Consider the following 19,576-nt stretch of genomic DNA (forward strand, 5'->3'; position numbering starts at 1 on the left):
CTTTGGTTGTTAAATTTAGCATATGATCCCTCTCGTTTACCTGATAAATGAATCCGAATTCGAAATATATGATTAAGGATGGAAAATTTTAACAGCCGGTAGCAATGCATATAAGGAGATACTTATAGCTAATAATTTACGAGTTCATTGAGATTCAATAGTTTTGGCTTGGAATCTTGGACTATGTGTATGTGATAAAAAGATTATTTTCTCCGTCTAAATTTATATGTCTAAATTTATATGACGGAGTTTGATACTTGACACAAAAAAAAATTGAAATTTGTGACTAAAACAAAGACTTACACTTTTGTGTAGTTATAAATTATTTATTTGAGGATAAAAAGAGAATCATAAAGTTAAATGACAAAAATAAAGTATACATATGTACAAATAATCATTTACATATAGTAAATCAAATAAAAAGCGATAGAATCTTGAACTAGAATCACAAAGTTCAATGGTTACTAAAACAAAGAAAACAAAAGGTAATAATAGAGTCACAAATACTCCCTCCGTCCGACATTATTTGTCATGGTTTCTATTTTTAGAGTCAAACTATAAAAATATTTACTAACATTTTAAGATGTATTTTTCATCATATTAATATGCAAAAAATTGTAATTTATAGTACTTTTCATATAGTTTTAGAATATCTAATTTTTTGGTTAAAATATCGAACTAATGTGATCTAATTTATCTTTGCAAATTAGTCAAATTGACTTTCGATAAGCGCAACATGACAAACAATTCTGGACGGAGAAAACATAAGATAGTAGGAAATTAATCATAATAAAAATACTGAAAACTAGACGACGTTATTACTAACTTTCTATCCTAATCTTCTATCCCTCCTAATTATAATACTACGTATCCTCCGTAAATTACGTTTAGTTAAAGCAAGTCTTTATGATGCATATAATTAACTAATATAATATTTTATTTTCTATCTTTTTGACCCCAAAAGAAAAAAGTTCTTTATGAAATCTTTTTGTTTTTCTTGATGAATTCAAAGTAAGTCCTCAGTATTTTTCTCTATTTTTCTGATTGTTGCATGCAAGTATTATTGAGTTCTATAAATAGGGAAGAAATGCATGTCTTTTCTCATCAGAAAAAAAAAACAAAAAAAACTTGAAATAGTTTAATTTGCTAATCAAAATGGTTTCTAAAAATAGTATTTTTGTTTATATTTCTTTGGTTATTCTACTAATAATATCCTCACAAATTGTTGCAAGGGAGATGAATTCTGAGGCCCCTGCTCCACTTACACAAGGTTAATTTACTGTCTCCATCAGTTTATTATGATAAAAAAATATTTTTATTTGTTTTTTTATTATATATAAATGATCGAGTTCTCTTGATATCATGGAGACATCGTAGTAAAGGACGTTAAAAAATTGTTATGTTATATGTATAAATACTACTCTCTTCGCCTGCTTTTATTTGTCATAGTTTCCTTTTATAGAGTCAAACGATAAAAAAATTTGACTAACATTTTATAATGTATTTTTTCATCATACTGATATGCAAAAAATTATAATTTATAGTACTCTTTGTATAGTTTTTTAAATATCTAACTTTTTTGTTTAAAATATCAAATTAATATAATCTAAGTCAACTTAAAACAAATTGACTTTCGAAAAGCATAACATGATAAATAAAAGTGGACAGCAGGATGCCTGTGATACTATTTTTGTATCCCTTTATATTATATGAACTTCTAATTCCACAACTGACTAATATGAAGCTCTACATACACTTTTTGATGCAGTAATGCATGGAAATACCACTAATGAGGCAAAGGGAGTGTTTTTTCATGGGCACCATTTGCTGAGGAATCTTGGTAGGATTTTCAGAATTGGCCAAGTTATATATTGTAACTATTGCTCAACTTGCAATGGCCTTTGTGGCTATTGTTGTGTCTAAAGCTAAGATCAGAAATTCGCAACCTCCTCTTTAACCACGCGCTATATGAAAATACATCTTTAAGTTTATATATAATTAAGACTTATACAGTTGTATTTGTGTGATAAATAAAGGGAAGTTATGAATAGAGTCCCTATTCACTTTCCTGTGGTAAAATTACTTGTGTTTTGTTTTGTTTTTGTCTTGTCTTTATAATTGTTGCAACTTGCAATAAGTCATGTTTATGTACTTTTAATTGATTTAATGATCAAATAGTGTTTATGTAACAAATTGTCTATTCATGTTGGGCTTGGTTCAAAATTTGAATCATCTTAATTACCTTCACTACGACAAAAAAAAAAGGTACTATTAGACCTGTATATATACAGTATAATTTTCAAACGAAAGGTGCTCAACTAACCTCTCTCGAGCCTATGGGAGAAAAGTACAACCAATTTACAAGGTATACAAATGACTCAACAAAATTTTCAAACCAGAATGAGGCTGCCAAGGAGCATCCAAGAAAACTGTGCATCATTGAGGAATAGAACTATGCAGCTGCTTCTGGTAAAAATGAGGTGCAGCCTCCGTTAGCCAAGAAGGATCGATAGTGATGACATTTCGCATGTACTGACGATCTGTTGAAACGAGAGAATGGTACACGATGAACTTCGGGTTGACCCTGTTGAATATGAGAACCACATTATATAAACTAGACATGTAAGTGATGTAATACACTTCTACTCCCTATATTTATTTGAGACTAACAAGGGAAATGTGTAAAAAATGGATGCTACAAAACCACACATCTTTCATGCACACATATAGGAGGAAAGATGGCAACGAGAAAGTTCCTGACCACGCCATGCTATAATAGGATGCAAGAAAAGGGAATGTCACCGTTCCCTAATTATGGATTTGATTCGAGAATGATAGATCTTCCTAGTTCTTAGGGTGTTGGTTAAGTGGTAAGGACAGTCCGTGATGCGTGAGTCAGGTGCACGTCAGCCATACTCCATGGAGTTCTAAACCTGTGCCTCAACTGAAGTTGGGCCAGATGCCCACATGGGATTTCTCCAACTTGAGAACTTGAGCAACAGAAATGACTAGTATTCTTAATAACTTAAGATATTGGGACTATAGAAACCAGTTGTAGAAATATTCATACCTTTGAAATGGCAATAAATCACACAGATGAACGTAATTTCCTCATCTTATGACTACTTAGGGAAAGTAATTCATACGTCTCCGTAATATCAGCAAACCAATCAAGCTATCATAGTTTGAGAGAGACATTAATAGATAAATACCTGAACAACACAGATGAAGGATGAATATACACTTCTTGAGAAGTTCTGAGAGTCTTGTACATCCCATTGTGACTGAATGGCTGTTTCAAATATCAGCAACAGAAGTTATCAAATATGCTCATATCAGAAAAATGAAGCAGAAACGGAAAGAGTGTGTTTTAAGACAAAAATAGCTACGTGTACCAAACTTCATACTCACTTCTAAGCGGGCAGCATTGGCAAAAAAACCTGCTGTAATTGCCTTCTTTACTGCCTGTGAAATGACTAAATTTAGTTCCGCCTATTACATCATAAAAGAAAGAATTGCCCCAAAAAAGATTTACAAAATATGCTGCTACTGAGAAAGTGACCAAGCTGCAATCTCTAGACCTGCGAATAATTCTAATTGAAGCCCTTAGCGGCAGTTGCAGCACTAATTTGACGGCTTTTCGTGAAAGAATGACTCATGCAACAATATTAACTCAATGACAAGCGAACAATCAGTTTTAAAACATGGGCAACTGCTCCACGGTCTGTTGAATGCTATTGACATTAACAACTGAGTCAGCAAATAAAGTTACCTGAATATCCCCTTCACAAGATTTCAATCCTATGCCCAACCTCTGTGTAATCCTTTTCAGCTGTTCCCTAACTTCAATTACTTTTCTCTACATAATGGGGAAAAAAAACAAGGATGCCCTAAGGGCACGTTCACGAAACACTGCAAAATGTAAAAAGTAGAACATCGTGGAAGTTGGATTAGGACTTACCATGGCATGATAATTTATAAAATTCTTGTGACACCACTTCGAAGATTTATTAGACTGAATGAATCCTTTATACACATTTAAGAATGTGACATGGTCACCCTGCAAAGGTATATCGAAGTTACACAAGAATTTACTTGAAGAAGGCTAAACAAGTAAATAACTAGAAATAAATAGGCAGCAATCTTAATTCCAATTAGTGACTGTATTGTCTGTACACAAACTTTCTAATTGTATGTGCTATTTTATTGGACTTCATCGAACACTTCTGCTTATGCAATAAATCAAGTTAATGGACAATTAAAAAAAGGGAAGTGCAAGATCCTGAGAAATACTCCATTTCCCTCACTTTCTTTACCCTCTGTTAGTCCAACCCATTAATGTGATCCTTCTCTAAATAGAAATATTTGCCACCTCCAGAAGTTTGAACTTAGTCGTAGCCTTGGGATCTTTCATACAATTGAAGGATCCTTTAAATAAATCTGTACTCACTCCAATAAGTAACTCAATACTAGAGTAAACATTTGTTAATCTACAAAATAGTCAGTCGGATGAATCAAATGACAATGGACACAAATTATATAGATTACTTTGCATAAATCTCTGGGAAGAACAAAAATTATATTTATTACAACAAGAGGAAAATACAAACTAAAGGTGATAGTGAAGCAGGAGAAAGGTGGATAAGAAAATTATTAACATCTTCTGTACAGTGTAATTTATTTGAGCTCTAAATTTTACCATTATCTATTATGAGACCCATATGCAAGTTGTCAAATGTGTTCTTCATTGTGTACTCTAAGTATAATGCAACTAAGTTATTACAGAGGTGAAATTAATAAGCGAAACAGAAGAAACCAAAAACCTCGGCAGCTGCAAATCTCAATTTAGCTTCATCCAACTGCTTCTGTACTCCTCTAACAGGAATCCAAATAGACTGCAAAATAAACAATATATTGGTCTGACAAAATATAGAGGTCTTGTTTTATTGTTAAATCAATTAGGGTTTGGAAGGCGAGGATTTACCTGTATGGAGAGTACAGCAGCAATGGTAATTATTTCCTCCGAACATCCAAACTCACAAGACGCTAAGATCATTTTGGATATTAATGGGTCCTACACAAAAATACAAGTTTCAGAAACTGCGTGAATAAGAAAATTCCTAGATCCATGAATTGAGAGACACGTTGCATTATTGTAATGCACCGAGAGACATTCAACAAAGTATCAAGCATCTAGTTAATCAACTTCCTATTGATCTCACACCTATGGCACTCAACAACACAGTGCATCAGTATAAGAGAGCTATATATAGTATACAGCATAAGCTATCTTGGGGGTAACTGGTTTCATTCATTAACAATTAGATGTTACAGAAGAAAATGAATAAAGTCAAGACTGCATCTTCCAATTGCTAGTGATAACGATAGACTACAACAAAGGAAAAAGAGTTCAGTGTTGCAGTTTAAGCTTGTCGCCTCAACCGCCACAGCTGGCAACAAATATCCGTACTCTAAATGTCTAACTATCAGCCCCAAAGCAAAGGCTTCTACAAACTAAATTGAGTATCCAATGGGACTAAAAGAATTGTGTGTCTCTCTCCCCCTAAATTGCAGAACTCTTTATTACTTTTTCTTTTTTGTAATGGGTGGTGTTAGGTTTACCAGGTACCTGCTTGCTTATACCAGCATAAGTGTTGGTTAACTATGCCCGCCAAGACTTAAAGACAGATGTTGAAGAAATCACCTAGCACTTTTCCACTGCTGGAATATGAACAGGGTCTCCCTTGGTTTTCATCTCACTATATCGACCGCTAGGCCACTCCCTTAGGTGTTATTTATTTTCATAATTGTGTAAATATTCCTTTGCTCATTACTTTTGTATGATGTATTTCCTTTTTAATGCTTTTATTGGAGAATGGGGAAGAGGGGTAGTGTTTGGTGAGAAATGTGATAATAAAGGTAACAGAACTGTAAATTCAACGGGAAGTCTCTAACTTGCAAGTCATACTACTGGAGCTGGCAAAAAAAGATTGCACTGAACAGCAAAGAAGTAAAAAGTGAGGAAATTTAACAGAGCATATGAGATGGCTGGTCAGAAACATACCAGTGGAATCTCTGCAACTTGAAATCCAGTAGGTGAAGTAAGTTTGGCGTCGTCATCTAGTACTCCAAGTGAGTACAATATTTCAAGTGCTCTGATCATCGATTCAGGTGATGGAGATGCTGGCCAATCAAAACCTAAAATGTTATCAATGCCCAAAGCCTTCAACTGGGACATAGATAAGAACGTTATTAGCTAATATCCAAGAAATTTCTTGACAGGCTGAACAGTAGGATGAGACTCATATTTGAAAATTTGACACCACAAAGGAGATGAAACTCATACAAAAGGCAACACAACAGTCCTTTCAACATGTTCTATTTACAAATAGAGGCTGAATAAGCCAACCCCCAATCAAGTAACAGAAGCTTCATGAATGAGCAAAACTTTGGTGGCCTTGTGGAAAATAAAGCATAAAAGGAAATTTCATTTTTCATGAACAATAATTTTTATTTGTTTCTTGGACATCAGATGTTGAGTTATATCAAAGTATGGAAAGAGAAGATTAATCAAAAGGATGATCTTTGCAATGAAGAAAAGAAAGAAAAAACACAAAATAATTGATATTGTCGAGCAAAAGCTCATATGCACATTAGGGATTTTTTTTTTCGAACTACCTCATGCACATTAGGGAAATTCTATTGATATTGGTCTCATTTCTTTCCAACCTTTCATTTTTGTTGGAAGATTGAGAAAAATGACGAAAATAACACATCAGGCATGAAATTTTTACAAGGCAGATGATCTAGCTAGCCTTCCTGATAAGGAGGTCATATTTAAAGCTCAACGCACATCAAGTCATAGCAAGAAAAGGCACGGCACTGGCATCTTCTTGGTTCAAGAAAGACATACCTGGATGACACAGGAAACAAGGTTTGACCTTTGAATCTCGGGGATTCCCACCACAGACATCTCATTGGAAAAGTAATCTTCTGTGTAGAGCCTGACCAGGAAAATAGAAGAGTCAACAACTACATTTATTACACGAAAGGTATTATAAACACCCAGGACCAGAGACAAATTAAGAATCATGTACTTCCTAATTGAACAGTCATTAGAAAAATAGAATCAGCGACACAAACAAGGTGATCTTATTCACCAACTGAGGTCTATGAGGGGAACAGTAGGGCGTCAATTTATTAACTTCACATAAAATGTGTTACAGACAAGTACTTACTATGTTGTGAATCAAATGACATGGTTTGAATTTGCAATGTCAAGAAAAGTTTGCAGAATAACGCATTGAATTGGGAGTTTTTCTGTAAATTGTTTCACATGCAAAAAAGTGAGATGATAGATCTTTTTAGTTTATCCACCTGCTGACTAGCATAAAAAAGACTCCTTACATATAAATTATATTCTGTGCCAGTATTTTAGGGCCAAACTAAACCAAAGATATGATACAACAATTTTGGACTTGGGGAGTGTTGAGCTTTGGAAAAAATCAATCATTACATAATGATATGGATTCTTCTGTGGTGCTTCTATGTGGTGAGACACCTACCTAAAACACTTTCCTGGTCGAACTCTTCCAGCTCTACCAGCCCTTTGTCGAGCAGATGCCTTTGATATTGGTGCCACTACCAAGTTCTCAATATCTGAAATCTGATTTAAAGCAGATCCAAAATAAAAAGAAATATCAGGCATAACATGCATACATTGCATTTCTTTTGGCATTTCTACATTGCAATCTTTATGCACTAATTACCAGAAAGGCAGAAACTGAATCAACAGAACTGAGGAAAGCTCAATACAAAAGTATCGGATAGTTTTCATCAGAAGAAGCAAGAGTCCAACATATAGAGCACATTCTTCATAGTGAGAGACTCAAATTACTTTCCACTTTTGCTCATTAAACCATGTTTTGTACATCCATGTTTACATGGACCAAAGTGACCAACAGGAAGAACGAGGGAGCTCAAGGATAAGAAATTCAAGCTTACAGAACACAAGCTTATTATCAATGTTTCTACAAAAGGCACAGTCAGGAGTCATGACATCTGGAAACGGGTAATGCATGTAAGGTATGGCAATACTGATTCTTGGTGCACAAAACCAGAATGACGATTTAGAAAATTGCTACAAAATGAGGTCCGAAATCGACATGGTGTAGAAATTTATCAGAATAACAGTAACATCATCAACCACAAAAATCTGAACAAAAAAGCATGGGAAAAGAGTCAAGTCAAACAGAGAGAAACAAAGTACCGGATTGTAGAAACGTTGTTTTGAGAACCCGCTATCAACAACATAGACAATACCCTGAAAACAAGAAAAAAAAATCAGCTCAGGAATATGATGAAGACAAACGTAATAACATGTATGCCTCAAAGATTTTGACCCCAAGGTTTCAGATTTATACTTCTAGAGTCAATGACGTCTCAGCAATATTTGTGGAAAATATCACTTTTCTCTTTCCTCTGGGAGTAGGGGAAAACACAAGGTCCTGTACAATTGGAAGAAACCGAACCATTTGGTGAAAGTTCAACAAAATCTTAACCTTAAGAACTGCATGGTGCAGTACCCTACCTGATCTGCTCGAGGAAGTCCCGAGTATAGTGGCACAGAAACCAGTCCTGCAAGAAAAGTGAATTGAAAAACGTATGTTATCTATCTTATCTTTTCTTTGATTTCATACAAGGCAATGTATTTATCTACAACCACTTCTCTAATATTTGTCAGCAATTCTATTTACACTTAGCAATGGCTAAGAGGACTATTCAGTACCTTGCTTCCCACTACTTTGGGCTTCTTCAGTGAGCAATTGTATTGCAGTATCAATATCATCTTGACCGGTGAGAAACACCAGGATATCTCCCATCCGCTCCTACAAGTATAAATGAAGAGCCATAAATCAAGTGCTGTATGATAGTATATTAAGAACCAAAGATGAAAGAAATCATGGGAAAGTTATCCTGGGGAAATCAAAAATGAATTACTACACTAGAGGCAGCATTGAGACATTACGGATTTCAATCATAGTCTCATTCAAGGACATCTAGTACAAGAGATCACATGCAACACATTGTAGACAAACATAACAACATAAAAAAGGCATAACACTCAGTTGAGTTTCTGCACCAAGAATTGTCTGAATAAGCCAACCCCCTCAACTTAAATGGGTCTTTGGAAATTTATTTACCACATGCTTCAAAATTTTAATTTGACATATCCTTCAGAGTAGCCATAGAACTCAATTAAGATAATGAAAAGAAGTTAGCTGGACCATAATTATTTAGAGGAGACGTGCCTCTGCTGAGAGCAAAGGTGCCCAAAAACATATGTTGTTTGGACTCTTAAAAATGTCAACAGGTGTGTCGTATTCTCCAAAAGTAGTATGTTTTGGAGAATCCGACATGGGTGCGGCACCGAAAGTGAAGAGTCTGCGCAACTTAGCCAAAAACTGACTGTTGTACACACATTATCATCAAGTGGGAATCAAGGGTACAGAAGTGATTTCATCAATGAGAACCAAACTCGACATTATTCACATTTGAGCATGATGCCAAATAGTTCAAAGAATTCATGTTCTAGTTTGTACCTGGTCATGGATCGACATCACTGTTGAAACAGCAGACTGAACGTAATCAGAAACAGGATCATCAACATAGAATAACTCCACATTAAATCCCCTACCCTAGAAGATCAGTGTAAAAAGATGATATTTCAGTAAGGTTTGCAAATCAACCAAAGAAATCATAAACAAAATCCTCTACCCTAGATGTTCACAGTCTGTAATGATTCTATAGACATGCTGCAATTCAACTAAGCAATCTAGTTAATTAACTTTATTGAGTTCTGGTTATGCAGACAAAGCAGAATGCAAAGAACAAATCCGTATACCTCAACTGACAGAATAGCAGGTTCTTTTGTTGGTCCTTGCTCCTCCTCCCGTCGTCTTCTGCAAATTCTTGGTCACATGTAGAAGTGTTAGTGCACACAGTGGAATTAGTCGAGGTGCATGCCAGCTAGCCCAGACACCACAGTTGCTAAAAAAAAGTACTTCACATTTTTCTATAGCTAGTAACAAATCAAACGCTTCTTCAAAAGTCATTTCTATCCTTACCGTAGAGTTTCTATCATCATTTTTAATAGCATTAATAAAATTCTACTAAGCATTGCTCAGACAGAGGCGGGAAGCATCATTCACTAATGAACCAACTACTATGACCATTAATCGTCCTGTTAACAAAATTTACACACATAGAGTGGTCACAAATGGGAGAAGTAAGTTGAGATCACTTAATCTTAAGCTTCACAAGGACTACTATATCATTGTGTCAAACCAATGCCAAAAGACTCAAGAGACAGGAACCAAAGGTGAGTGACAAAGCAAAAGTGAAACAAGTATTCACTTTATTTTAGTTCTCACTTGAGAGAAAGTATTCATTTCCAAAACCCCAATGAATATTCATCAATTAGCTCTCATAAACAACTTATCAAAACTAATAAACAATAATCCTTGTTTTAATATGTTTCCAGAGTTTGCATACGATCAGCTCAATCTCTATTCTAAGGATTGTCTTCTCTACTCAATTCAACAAAGGCTATAACCAAAACTTGAGTCTTGAGGAAAAGAATTGATAGCATGAGTTCAAACTCCTCCATCCATCATCGAGCAACTCCAAGATGCCAGGAGCATACCTCACCCCTTTTAACCCCCTTGGATAGAAAAGATCACATACCTCAACTGCCCACAAGGACCTCATGGAGAAGCCATCAGCACTCATGATTTAATACTAAAAGGAAGTGCACTGGGAACAATTTACTTAAATATGACCTGTTCCTAAACTTTGGACTAAGGGCTATAGCTCGGTTGGTAGAGCAACTCGTTTACACACGCGCAAATGTTTTTCAAGGGAGTTCATCTGGTGCAAGAAAAGGTAACATTTTCCACTACATATTCAAAATAAGACAAGGCACTTATTCCAACAAGGTGAAAAGTACTTGATATATCCATTTAGAGAATACAACTCAAAAAAAGAAGCATAACCTACTGAGAAATTGCATGAATAGAAAGCATAAAGGAGAATCAACCTTTTTGAACTTTTAAGTATAGAATTATAAAGCTTCGGTAAACATTCGTCACAAGAAGAACCAACCTCGTATTAAAGAAAGCAGCCATTGATTTTGCTTCAATCGTAGCTGATGATATTATAATACGCAGCTCAGGCCGACGCCTTTGAATCTAAATTCGCAGAAGCCATAGGAACAATAACATTTTTAGAGACAAGAACTAAACTTAGTGCACTCAAACGATAAGAAAATACGTATAACCAGTCTAGAGTACTTCCTGATCAACCTTTTTCAGTAGTCCCAATAAGATGTCCGTCGAGAGAGACCTTTCATGAGCTTCATCTACCATAATCACACTGTATGATTATAAAGACAAATCAGAGTACACAATTTTCACCTTCCAGTAGACATTTTCAGTATCAGCTAGAAGTAGAAAGTGGATTATTTTTCATAAGCACGTCTGAGTTTTTGGGAAAGAAATCACCCTAATTCAAAGTTAAGACAGCATTCAGGACAAATAAGTGAATTTTTTTTCTTTATATTTCCCTGTGACTCTATACTTCTTCCCCAATTTTACAAGCTCGGTTTCTAAAGAAATGCTACTCACAATTCAGTGTTGAGTTTGACAAAGAAAAGAAACAAATTAAACAGCCAAGTGCTAGCGGAATTCGAAGCTCAGCCCATCATGTGCATTGTGAAGCTTAAACATTGATTATTAGATTAGCCTACACATAAATCTCCACTTTTAAAAAGTTAGATTATTATTTCAGTCTTATCTACCAAACACAATATTCTAATAGCATTGAAATGATTGACACTTGGACTCCATGAAACTTAAAAGTCAAGAACGAGGGTGTAGGTAATAGAACTAAAGCAGCACTACATGATGAAGAAGATAGAAAAGGAGGCACTCGAACCCTTTCAAGGCATAAAAAGCATAAACAGTACCTATACTTGCTCAATAGAGGATCATCCATCATTTCCCTCAGCAAAACCCCATCAGTAAGAAATTTGACCCTAGTTAATTCCTGTAGTGAAAGAACACCACCATTACTGTTCCAGGTCAACATATTTTATCCCAAAAAGAAAAAGGAAAAAGCTATTTTAGGTTAACATAGGCACATATAAATGCCAAACTAAACATAATTTCTTTCCTAGAACATTACAGGACCTAACACCTTGAAATATGCAATCCCAGCAGATGTCAAAAGATTTATTTGTTCTTTTAGGGACTTATGAAGTATGAACTCTAAAAAACTGATCATGAAGCAAAAGATTATTTCCATTATCCCAAAAAAAATGGCAAGTACAAAGAAAGAGCTCCACCTCATTCGTGATATCTTCAAATCGAATAGTATAACCAACTTCCTCACCAAGTTTAACATCCATTTCTTCAGCAACTCTTGTAGCAACTGCCTACAATGTAAAAGATTGAGACTTGAAAGATGTGTTTCAAAATAACTGAACCATAAAAGATATTATGGTTCAAAAAGATTATGAGCAGGATGTTTGCATTGATCCTCAATATCACATGTGTAAAGATATGACACATGGGTCTAACTCAACCCCAAAAGCTAGCTCAAGAGGAAAGGATTGTCCAAATCCACATAAGCAAACCGCCAGTACATTACTCAAACAATTTGGGTCTAACACACACACACACTCTTCACGACCAAACCCAACTAAAGCATGGACCTGGAGCCCAAACGGGGATGAACCTAACAGTGATACCATGTAAAGATATGACATCTAGACCTAACTCAACCCTAAAAGCTAACTCAAGAGGGGAGGATTGCCCAAATCCATACAAGCAAACCACCAATCAATGTGGGATTATAATTTACCCTAACAATATGTTTGGGCCAACTGGATGTCAATAGTAGCGATTTTCACTTTCTTAACCAAAACAGAAGAGTAACTACTTTAATTGTATATACAAGTGTCCAGGAGAGTCTCATAAATAGAGTTACAAGTACAAATATATTTGTCCCTCACAAGCAGCCATATGGCTTGCATCTACTCTCGATTAGAATGAGATATCAAGACAAACATATAAGACACAAAAGTTCACTTATTAAAGAGCATATAGAGCTCGGTAACAGAATACTACACCTGGACTGCCAATCTCCTTGGTTGGGTACAAGCAATCATTCGCCCTCCCTCAGCCCAACCAGCTTCTTTCAGGTACTGCGCACATTAAAATGTATCAAATACCATTAAACTTTTCAAGTTTCTAAAAGAGTTTATTTTGTTAACCAAACTAAAACAATATGTTCATTCACATGTTTTAGACAAATAACAAAGATACAATACCTATGGTTCCACTTGACAGTAATATGTTTAGCAGAAAAAATGGTTGTTTTGTAAATATTTCTGATGTTTGGTTGCCAAAACTATTGAAGAATTTTAAACCAAATTATGGAGAAACAATTCACTGCCATTATGAGGCTAAGCAATTTTCTCCCACTATATATCTCTTGCTCCTACAAACATAAGACATACTTCCACTCTTTGCAACTCAAAATTATTACTGATACCACCTCACATGCTGCATAACTCCCCCTCCCCCCAAACCACAAATAAGGAAGTCCGTCTGAAAACTATACTGTGTATAAAGGTTAAAACATAAATCTTTTTGTATGTATATAAGTTTTAGAATCCCCTTGATATAAGTGAAGTTGCAGTGACGAAGATGCATTTAGGCATCTTTTTAATCCCCTTATTAAATTGTGCCAGAGTCACCTTTGTCCAAGGCGTGTCAACTGACACCTACACAGCTACACTGCATATACTTAATACTGTTATATATTATATGCTGAATTCTCATCGCTTCTTCGTGAGTTTTCTTCTTTATATTTTGAATTCCCTTAATGAAGTCATGGCTCCACCACAGTTCTGGTTAATGGAAGACAGTTCATAGTCTAACTATGTTGAATGAAAAAATACTAAATCACAACAGATACTGAGGTCTGAGAATTCATATAGCCAACCCCAACAAGTTCAAAACTGTCAAATATTATTCCAAGGAGGACATTTCACATCATACTAAATCAAAAACATGAACTTCACAGAAAATAGAGAAAAACAACCTGAGGAATTTGAGTTGTTTTTCCACTTCCAGTTTCTCCAACAATAATGGTAGTAGCATGAGTCTCCACTGAGTAAAGAATAGCAGTTTTGTACTTATACACAGGCAACCTCTGCCTTTGCTTCTCTAAACTCCCATACCCAAATCTTGAAATCACACAAATACTACATAAATAACAAGATATACAAAAAAATATTAAAAAAATTATAGAAAAAAAAAAGGTTACCCAGAGGAAGATGAGGAAGATGTAGCATAGAGAAGAACACCACCCTCTTCATCATCTACAAGACGGGGCCGTTCAGTTCCTGGTTTCCAAAATTGTGACATTTTTGTAGTATTAAAGCTTGATTGCTACTGTAATTATTCAGACTGAAGAAGATGAAGAAAGAGTTTGGGTTTTACTAAAAAGATTTAGTTTTGGGCCCAAGTGTAACAAAAAGCCCATGTGTTCATTTTTTTAAAAAAACAATAAATATATACTATATATTTTTATTCGATACGTTAAATGTGTAATTATCTTTTATGAGAATGTATCGACAACATTTCAATTTAGTGGACTTCTCTCATTTCGGAAAGAAAATTTAAGAAAAGAGTTATTTAATTCGAAAAAATAATGAGATAATAATCGATATGTAAATCTTCATTTGATTGATAAACTAAGGAAATGGACTGAAGAAAAATCAATTAATACGTTTGAAAGTTATCATTAAAAGATGTATGAAGTAAAATGTTACGTTTATGGTGATCAACAAAGTGAAATTTTTAGCAAAGATTTTGTATTATGTGTTAAAAATCAAATAAAGAAGTATAAATAATGGGGTATGAACCCAATAAATTAACCGTTTAATGATAATAGATTGAATCTGAATCTATAAAATTCAAATCCTGAATACACAATGATATATTAGAAGCTAGTGTTACAAAGCTAGAGTAGTTAGAATGAATACTTTGTAATTCAAAATACTCAAGTCGGAATAACAGAAGTTTTTCTAATTGCTTCCTAAGATAGAAAGCTACAAATGAGAATAAAGCAAACGGTTAGATTTATTTCAACAAAGTAAAATACATTAAGAAACAAGATAAAACATTACTCATATTAAGGAATATTTTGATCAATTTCTCAAAATTTTTCTGTACATCTTTCAAAGACATGTCTATATGCATTATTTGCGATAACTTTTTCTAGTTATTTTTAAATTATAAGGTCAAACTTAATAGAAATATTCAATACAAATAAAAATTTATTAAGATGAAATATGCATATATTCCTCAAGTAAATATAAAATACAAAACAAAAAAATTGTTGCTTGCAAGAAGGTATGAGTTTACCCATTCTCTAAGAAAAATATCTTAATTTAATCAATATTTGTTATAGTACTATAAGGTTAATTTTATATGTAAACATACCCTTATTAGCAACAAAATTGAGGAAATCTAATGTACAAATGTAATGGAGTCCGAGTTTGGTTATATCCGAATCGTGCAATAAAGATTCAATAAAATTTTGAAATGTCAAATACTTGAATCTAACACTTCAACTATTTATATCGTGATCAATATTTAATATGCATCTTGATTTTATATTTAATCGGTACATATAAAAAAAATTAAAAGCAAATAGAAAGCAGATGGCTAAATATTCGAAAAAGGGATTTTATTTTTTTATAATATTTTATTAAATCAGTTTATTTTAAAAGCAATGGCTAAAATTTTGAATTAATTAGGTTTATGAAATTTAAAATATTTTCAAGCTATTTTTATGTAATTTTTGTCAATTCTATAATTTTTTAAAATGAAAAATATGTTTTTGTATATCATCACAAAAGATTTTACATTTTACTTAAATATGTTATTAATTTACTTTAGTTTAAGTTATAGTTATAATTATAATTTCAATTTAATTAATTTGAGATTAAATTTATTAATTTATAATTAAGTTAATTATTTTATTTCGTTGTGATTAAAGAGGCTCATTAATTAATTTGTCTTATTTGAAATCTAGACAAATTCTCTAAAATAAACTCAATATGGCTACATTCTAAACTCTCACAATGGCTACGATTGCAATTCATGAGCCCAGCTTTTAATTGCAAGCCTATTCCTCTTATAACCATCTCTTAAATCAATTCTTCGATCCATTTTCGACCCAGTCCATAAACCCACTAACAATAAATCAAAATTCACGCCGATTCGATTTATCAATTGATTCGATTTTTGCACATCTCTACCTATATCTCATCAAACTTGAGAATTTTATATATTCAATCAAGTGAAGTTTTAATTTTATTTTTAATACTTTTAGAATAATTTTGATAGATTGTGTAACAAATTTAATTTAAAAGCATCATATTAATTTTATTGAACAAATTGGTACTTGATTTTTAATATCACAAGAATTACGTTTAATAATATAACCAAATAAATTAGAAGATGAAATTGAAAAGTTTGACAAATACTTAATTAATATTTCTCATTTTTCTTTCTTTGAACAAAAATATATTTTTTTATAGGAAGTTTTTTTTATATGGAATAAATAATAAAATGTTAATCATTTTAAAGAAGTAAAAACAGAAGAAGATAGAAATTGAAAATGTATAAAGATAGAATCGATATTTAAAAAGTCGATTAGAAATTAAAAAAAAGGAGGAATAATACCTCTATCTCAAAGTTGGAGGAGGGGTTTGATTTTAAATTAAATTTACTTTTACTCTTAATATAGGTATTGAATAGAGGATGAGTGACAAAATATCTAACTTAAATGACATAATTATCAATCGTAAAAGTTTCTCTTTTTACGTGCAATTTATTTTTCTAGAAAAATATGTTTCAAAAAATTTGATTAATCCAACATGAAAAAAAAATCAATAAACATTTACCTCCACACCAAACACATAAACAAGGTTGTGCGTTTTCCATAATTTATAATTAACCCTTCTCTGCCATATGAGTTGTGGTGCAGCGGTAAGACTGATTCACCGTAATTTAGATATCAAATTTGAGTTTTGAGTATAAAATTTTTTTAATTATAAATACTATCTTCAAATTGATAATATAATGCGCTGTCCAAATTGAACAAGACTCTATTACAGACACGTGGAAAAATATAAAGGAAAAAAAAAACACTAATTAACCTCTTTGGTTATGTAGCTAGCTAAAGAGCTCATGATTTTAATCACTACATTAGGTTTTGGTATATTTTGGGTGAGTCATTAGAAAGATAAAAATAAAATTCTATTCCAACTTTTAAATAACTACTAGTTTTGTAAATGTTGTTAGGTTTTATTTTAAACGATAGTTAAGTAAACAGAGAATTTGTAATTGATAAATATTCACTATCTGAAATAATTTTACTCTCAAAATTTCATGAGTTCATAACTTTTAACTGAAAAAAAAAGACAATTATTATCTTAACCTAACATATAGTCAGAATAAACAATATTTCTGATCACTTAATTATGTAATCGTGCCATCAAACAATTACACGTTCATTTTTAAATAAAATTTATTATGAAATATTATTCACAATTAATGAAATTTTCTTTTATATATAGCACAATATTTCTTTGGACCATATGTTTTGATAATATCTAAAGTAATTATTCCAAAATCATGTCTTTTTTCATTCAAACTTAACCTAAAAGTTATAAATTTTAGTAAGTTCAATGCACCTTCGGAAAAAGGAAAAAAATATTGGTACTTTCCGAAAGAACGTAGAAAAAATAATTTATTTCCTTGATAACAGTATTACATATATTAACAATACCCAAAGTAATTATTCCACTTTATTAATTCAAATCTTAATCCAAAATCTACGAGATCCCAACAATTCAATGCACCTTAAAATTAGAATAAAATCGTACATTCCCATAGCATGAAAAAAAGCAATATCAAACTTTTCCCTTTATAAATTAACTTAATTTAACAAAGATCGCCAAAAAGCGATAAATAATCTTTAATTTTTAATTACGTAAAATATTTTGAGTGAAAATTATATTAAATATAAAATTATTCTTGTTAAAATACTTTATTGTATATTTTAATATAAATTTAAATTTAATTAAACTTTAATATAAATATTGAATACGAAATAAAAACGGAACCGAAATATTTTTTTTTTTATCTTCTTTTACCAACCTAACTAGTCGACCCATTCCATCAAATTATTACTTCATTTTTACACGCAAACTTTTTCCTATTACGTGTCGATTTATTCACGGACTTTTTTAATTGCATAATTATTATAAATTACAATAGCAATATGACTTCTCTTTTAAATTGCCGCGTGTTCATTTAATTTTATTTTTTAACATAAAATTCACAAATATTCCTTTCTGGAAAACAATTTTCAGCATGTGTAACAAGGTTATTGGATTAAATAATGCCCTATATGGAGGGTTCATGAAATTAAAATATATAAAAATACGATCCGACGCAATTTGCTCCTTTTAAATTATCAAAAATTTTATTAACACAATCTATTTTATTTGTTCAATCTATTCAATAGTTATGTTAAATGAAGTATTTTTATGCTTTGATATACTATATATAGATATAATAATAAAGAGAAAAATCATTTCTAATTTATTTTAAAAAAACATCTTTTCTTTCGATAATTCTTTAACTTCAATTTTTAAATAACATATTTAAGACTGTAACAATTTATTTTAACAGATTCAACCTATTTTTAATTTCAAATTATAAAATTCGAATACTTTGCTATTTTTTTTATCCTCGATATCTAATTAAAATCAAACAAATTAATTAAATTTAAAAATATAAAAATTAAATATTATTAAAACGGACTAGGTAATGACATATTTTTTAGAATATTTCATCTCAACTCATATAAATTCATTCAACTAAACTTTATATGTGTTAAAAATTCATATTATATAAAACATGAAATTGGGGATTTTCAATTGTTTACAACCACTATTTTTTTCACACTTCTATCATGTTCTTGTGAAATGACAAAAATAGTCTTAGTTTCACACGTGGTCAAAATTCAGCCATGTTTAAGTGGGGAAAATTAAAGTGATTTAAGTTATGTAATTATATTTATTGTAGTAGTAATTTTTTTAAAACATCATTCAAGAATTAATATTTATCTTTTTTCAATATAAAAAATACATTTATCAAGGATAATTTTATCACTCCAAGACAAACTTAAATTTAACCGTCCAATATAATATACTATACTAAATAACATAAGCGAATTTTAATTGTTAATTACAATTTAACAATTTATGTGAATTTATAATTTTTAACATAAATACATATATGAAGAAAATTATACAAAATATTTCATTACAAACTCAGTTATTATTAACTTAAAAATTAAAATCGTTATAAAAAAAATAACCATGTTATATTTGATATAATCCTAAAACTGGAATTTAAGAAACTTATTG

General features: G+C 32.0%; 1 protein-coding gene and 1 long non-coding RNA gene across 3 annotated transcripts; one reads left to right on the forward strand and one right to left on the reverse strand.

The window, feature by feature from the left end:
- The first annotated feature begins 1,111 nt into the window (after positions 1–1,111).
- LOC114073997 lies at positions 1,112–2,189 on the forward strand. Its single transcript, XR_003574527.1, has 2 exons — positions 1,112–1,270; positions 1,769–2,189. It is a non-coding gene; the product is annotated as an uncharacterized LOC114073997 (long non-coding RNA).
- LOC107029268 (probable pre-mRNA-splicing factor ATP-dependent RNA helicase DEAH9) lies at positions 2,181–14,549 on the reverse strand. 2 transcript variants are annotated; one of them, XM_015230649.2, is made up of 23 exons: positions 14,392–14,549; positions 14,167–14,311; positions 13,190–13,264; positions 12,404–12,493; positions 12,026–12,105; positions 11,364–11,433; positions 11,164–11,249; positions 9,905–9,962; positions 9,603–9,698; positions 8,789–8,888; positions 8,591–8,637; positions 8,424–8,507; positions 8,270–8,323; positions 7,566–7,666; positions 6,914–7,004; positions 6,065–6,229; positions 4,985–5,074; positions 4,824–4,895; positions 3,962–4,060; positions 3,773–3,859; positions 3,412–3,465; positions 3,213–3,292; positions 2,181–2,584 (listed from the first exon to the last, which is right to left on the reverse strand). In XM_015230649.2, exons 1-23 carry the CDS (start codon positions 14,490–14,492, stop codon positions 2,437–2,439), a joined length of 2,073 nt encoding a protein of 690 aa, XP_015086135.1. In that variant the 5' UTR covers positions 14,493–14,549; the 3' UTR covers positions 2,181–2,436. The 2 variants fall into 2 exon arrangements, with proteins under 2 accessions (XP_015086135.1, XP_015086134.1); XM_015230648.2 differs by having other exon boundaries at positions 9,905–9,971.
- Positions 14,550–19,576: the final 5,027 nt, after the last annotated feature.

The sequence above is a fragment of the Solanum pennellii genome, chromosome 9 (genome assembly GCF_001406875.1).
Source record: "Solanum pennellii chromosome 9, SPENNV200".
NCBI lineage: Eukaryota > Viridiplantae > Streptophyta > Magnoliopsida > Solanales > Solanaceae > Solanum > Solanum pennellii.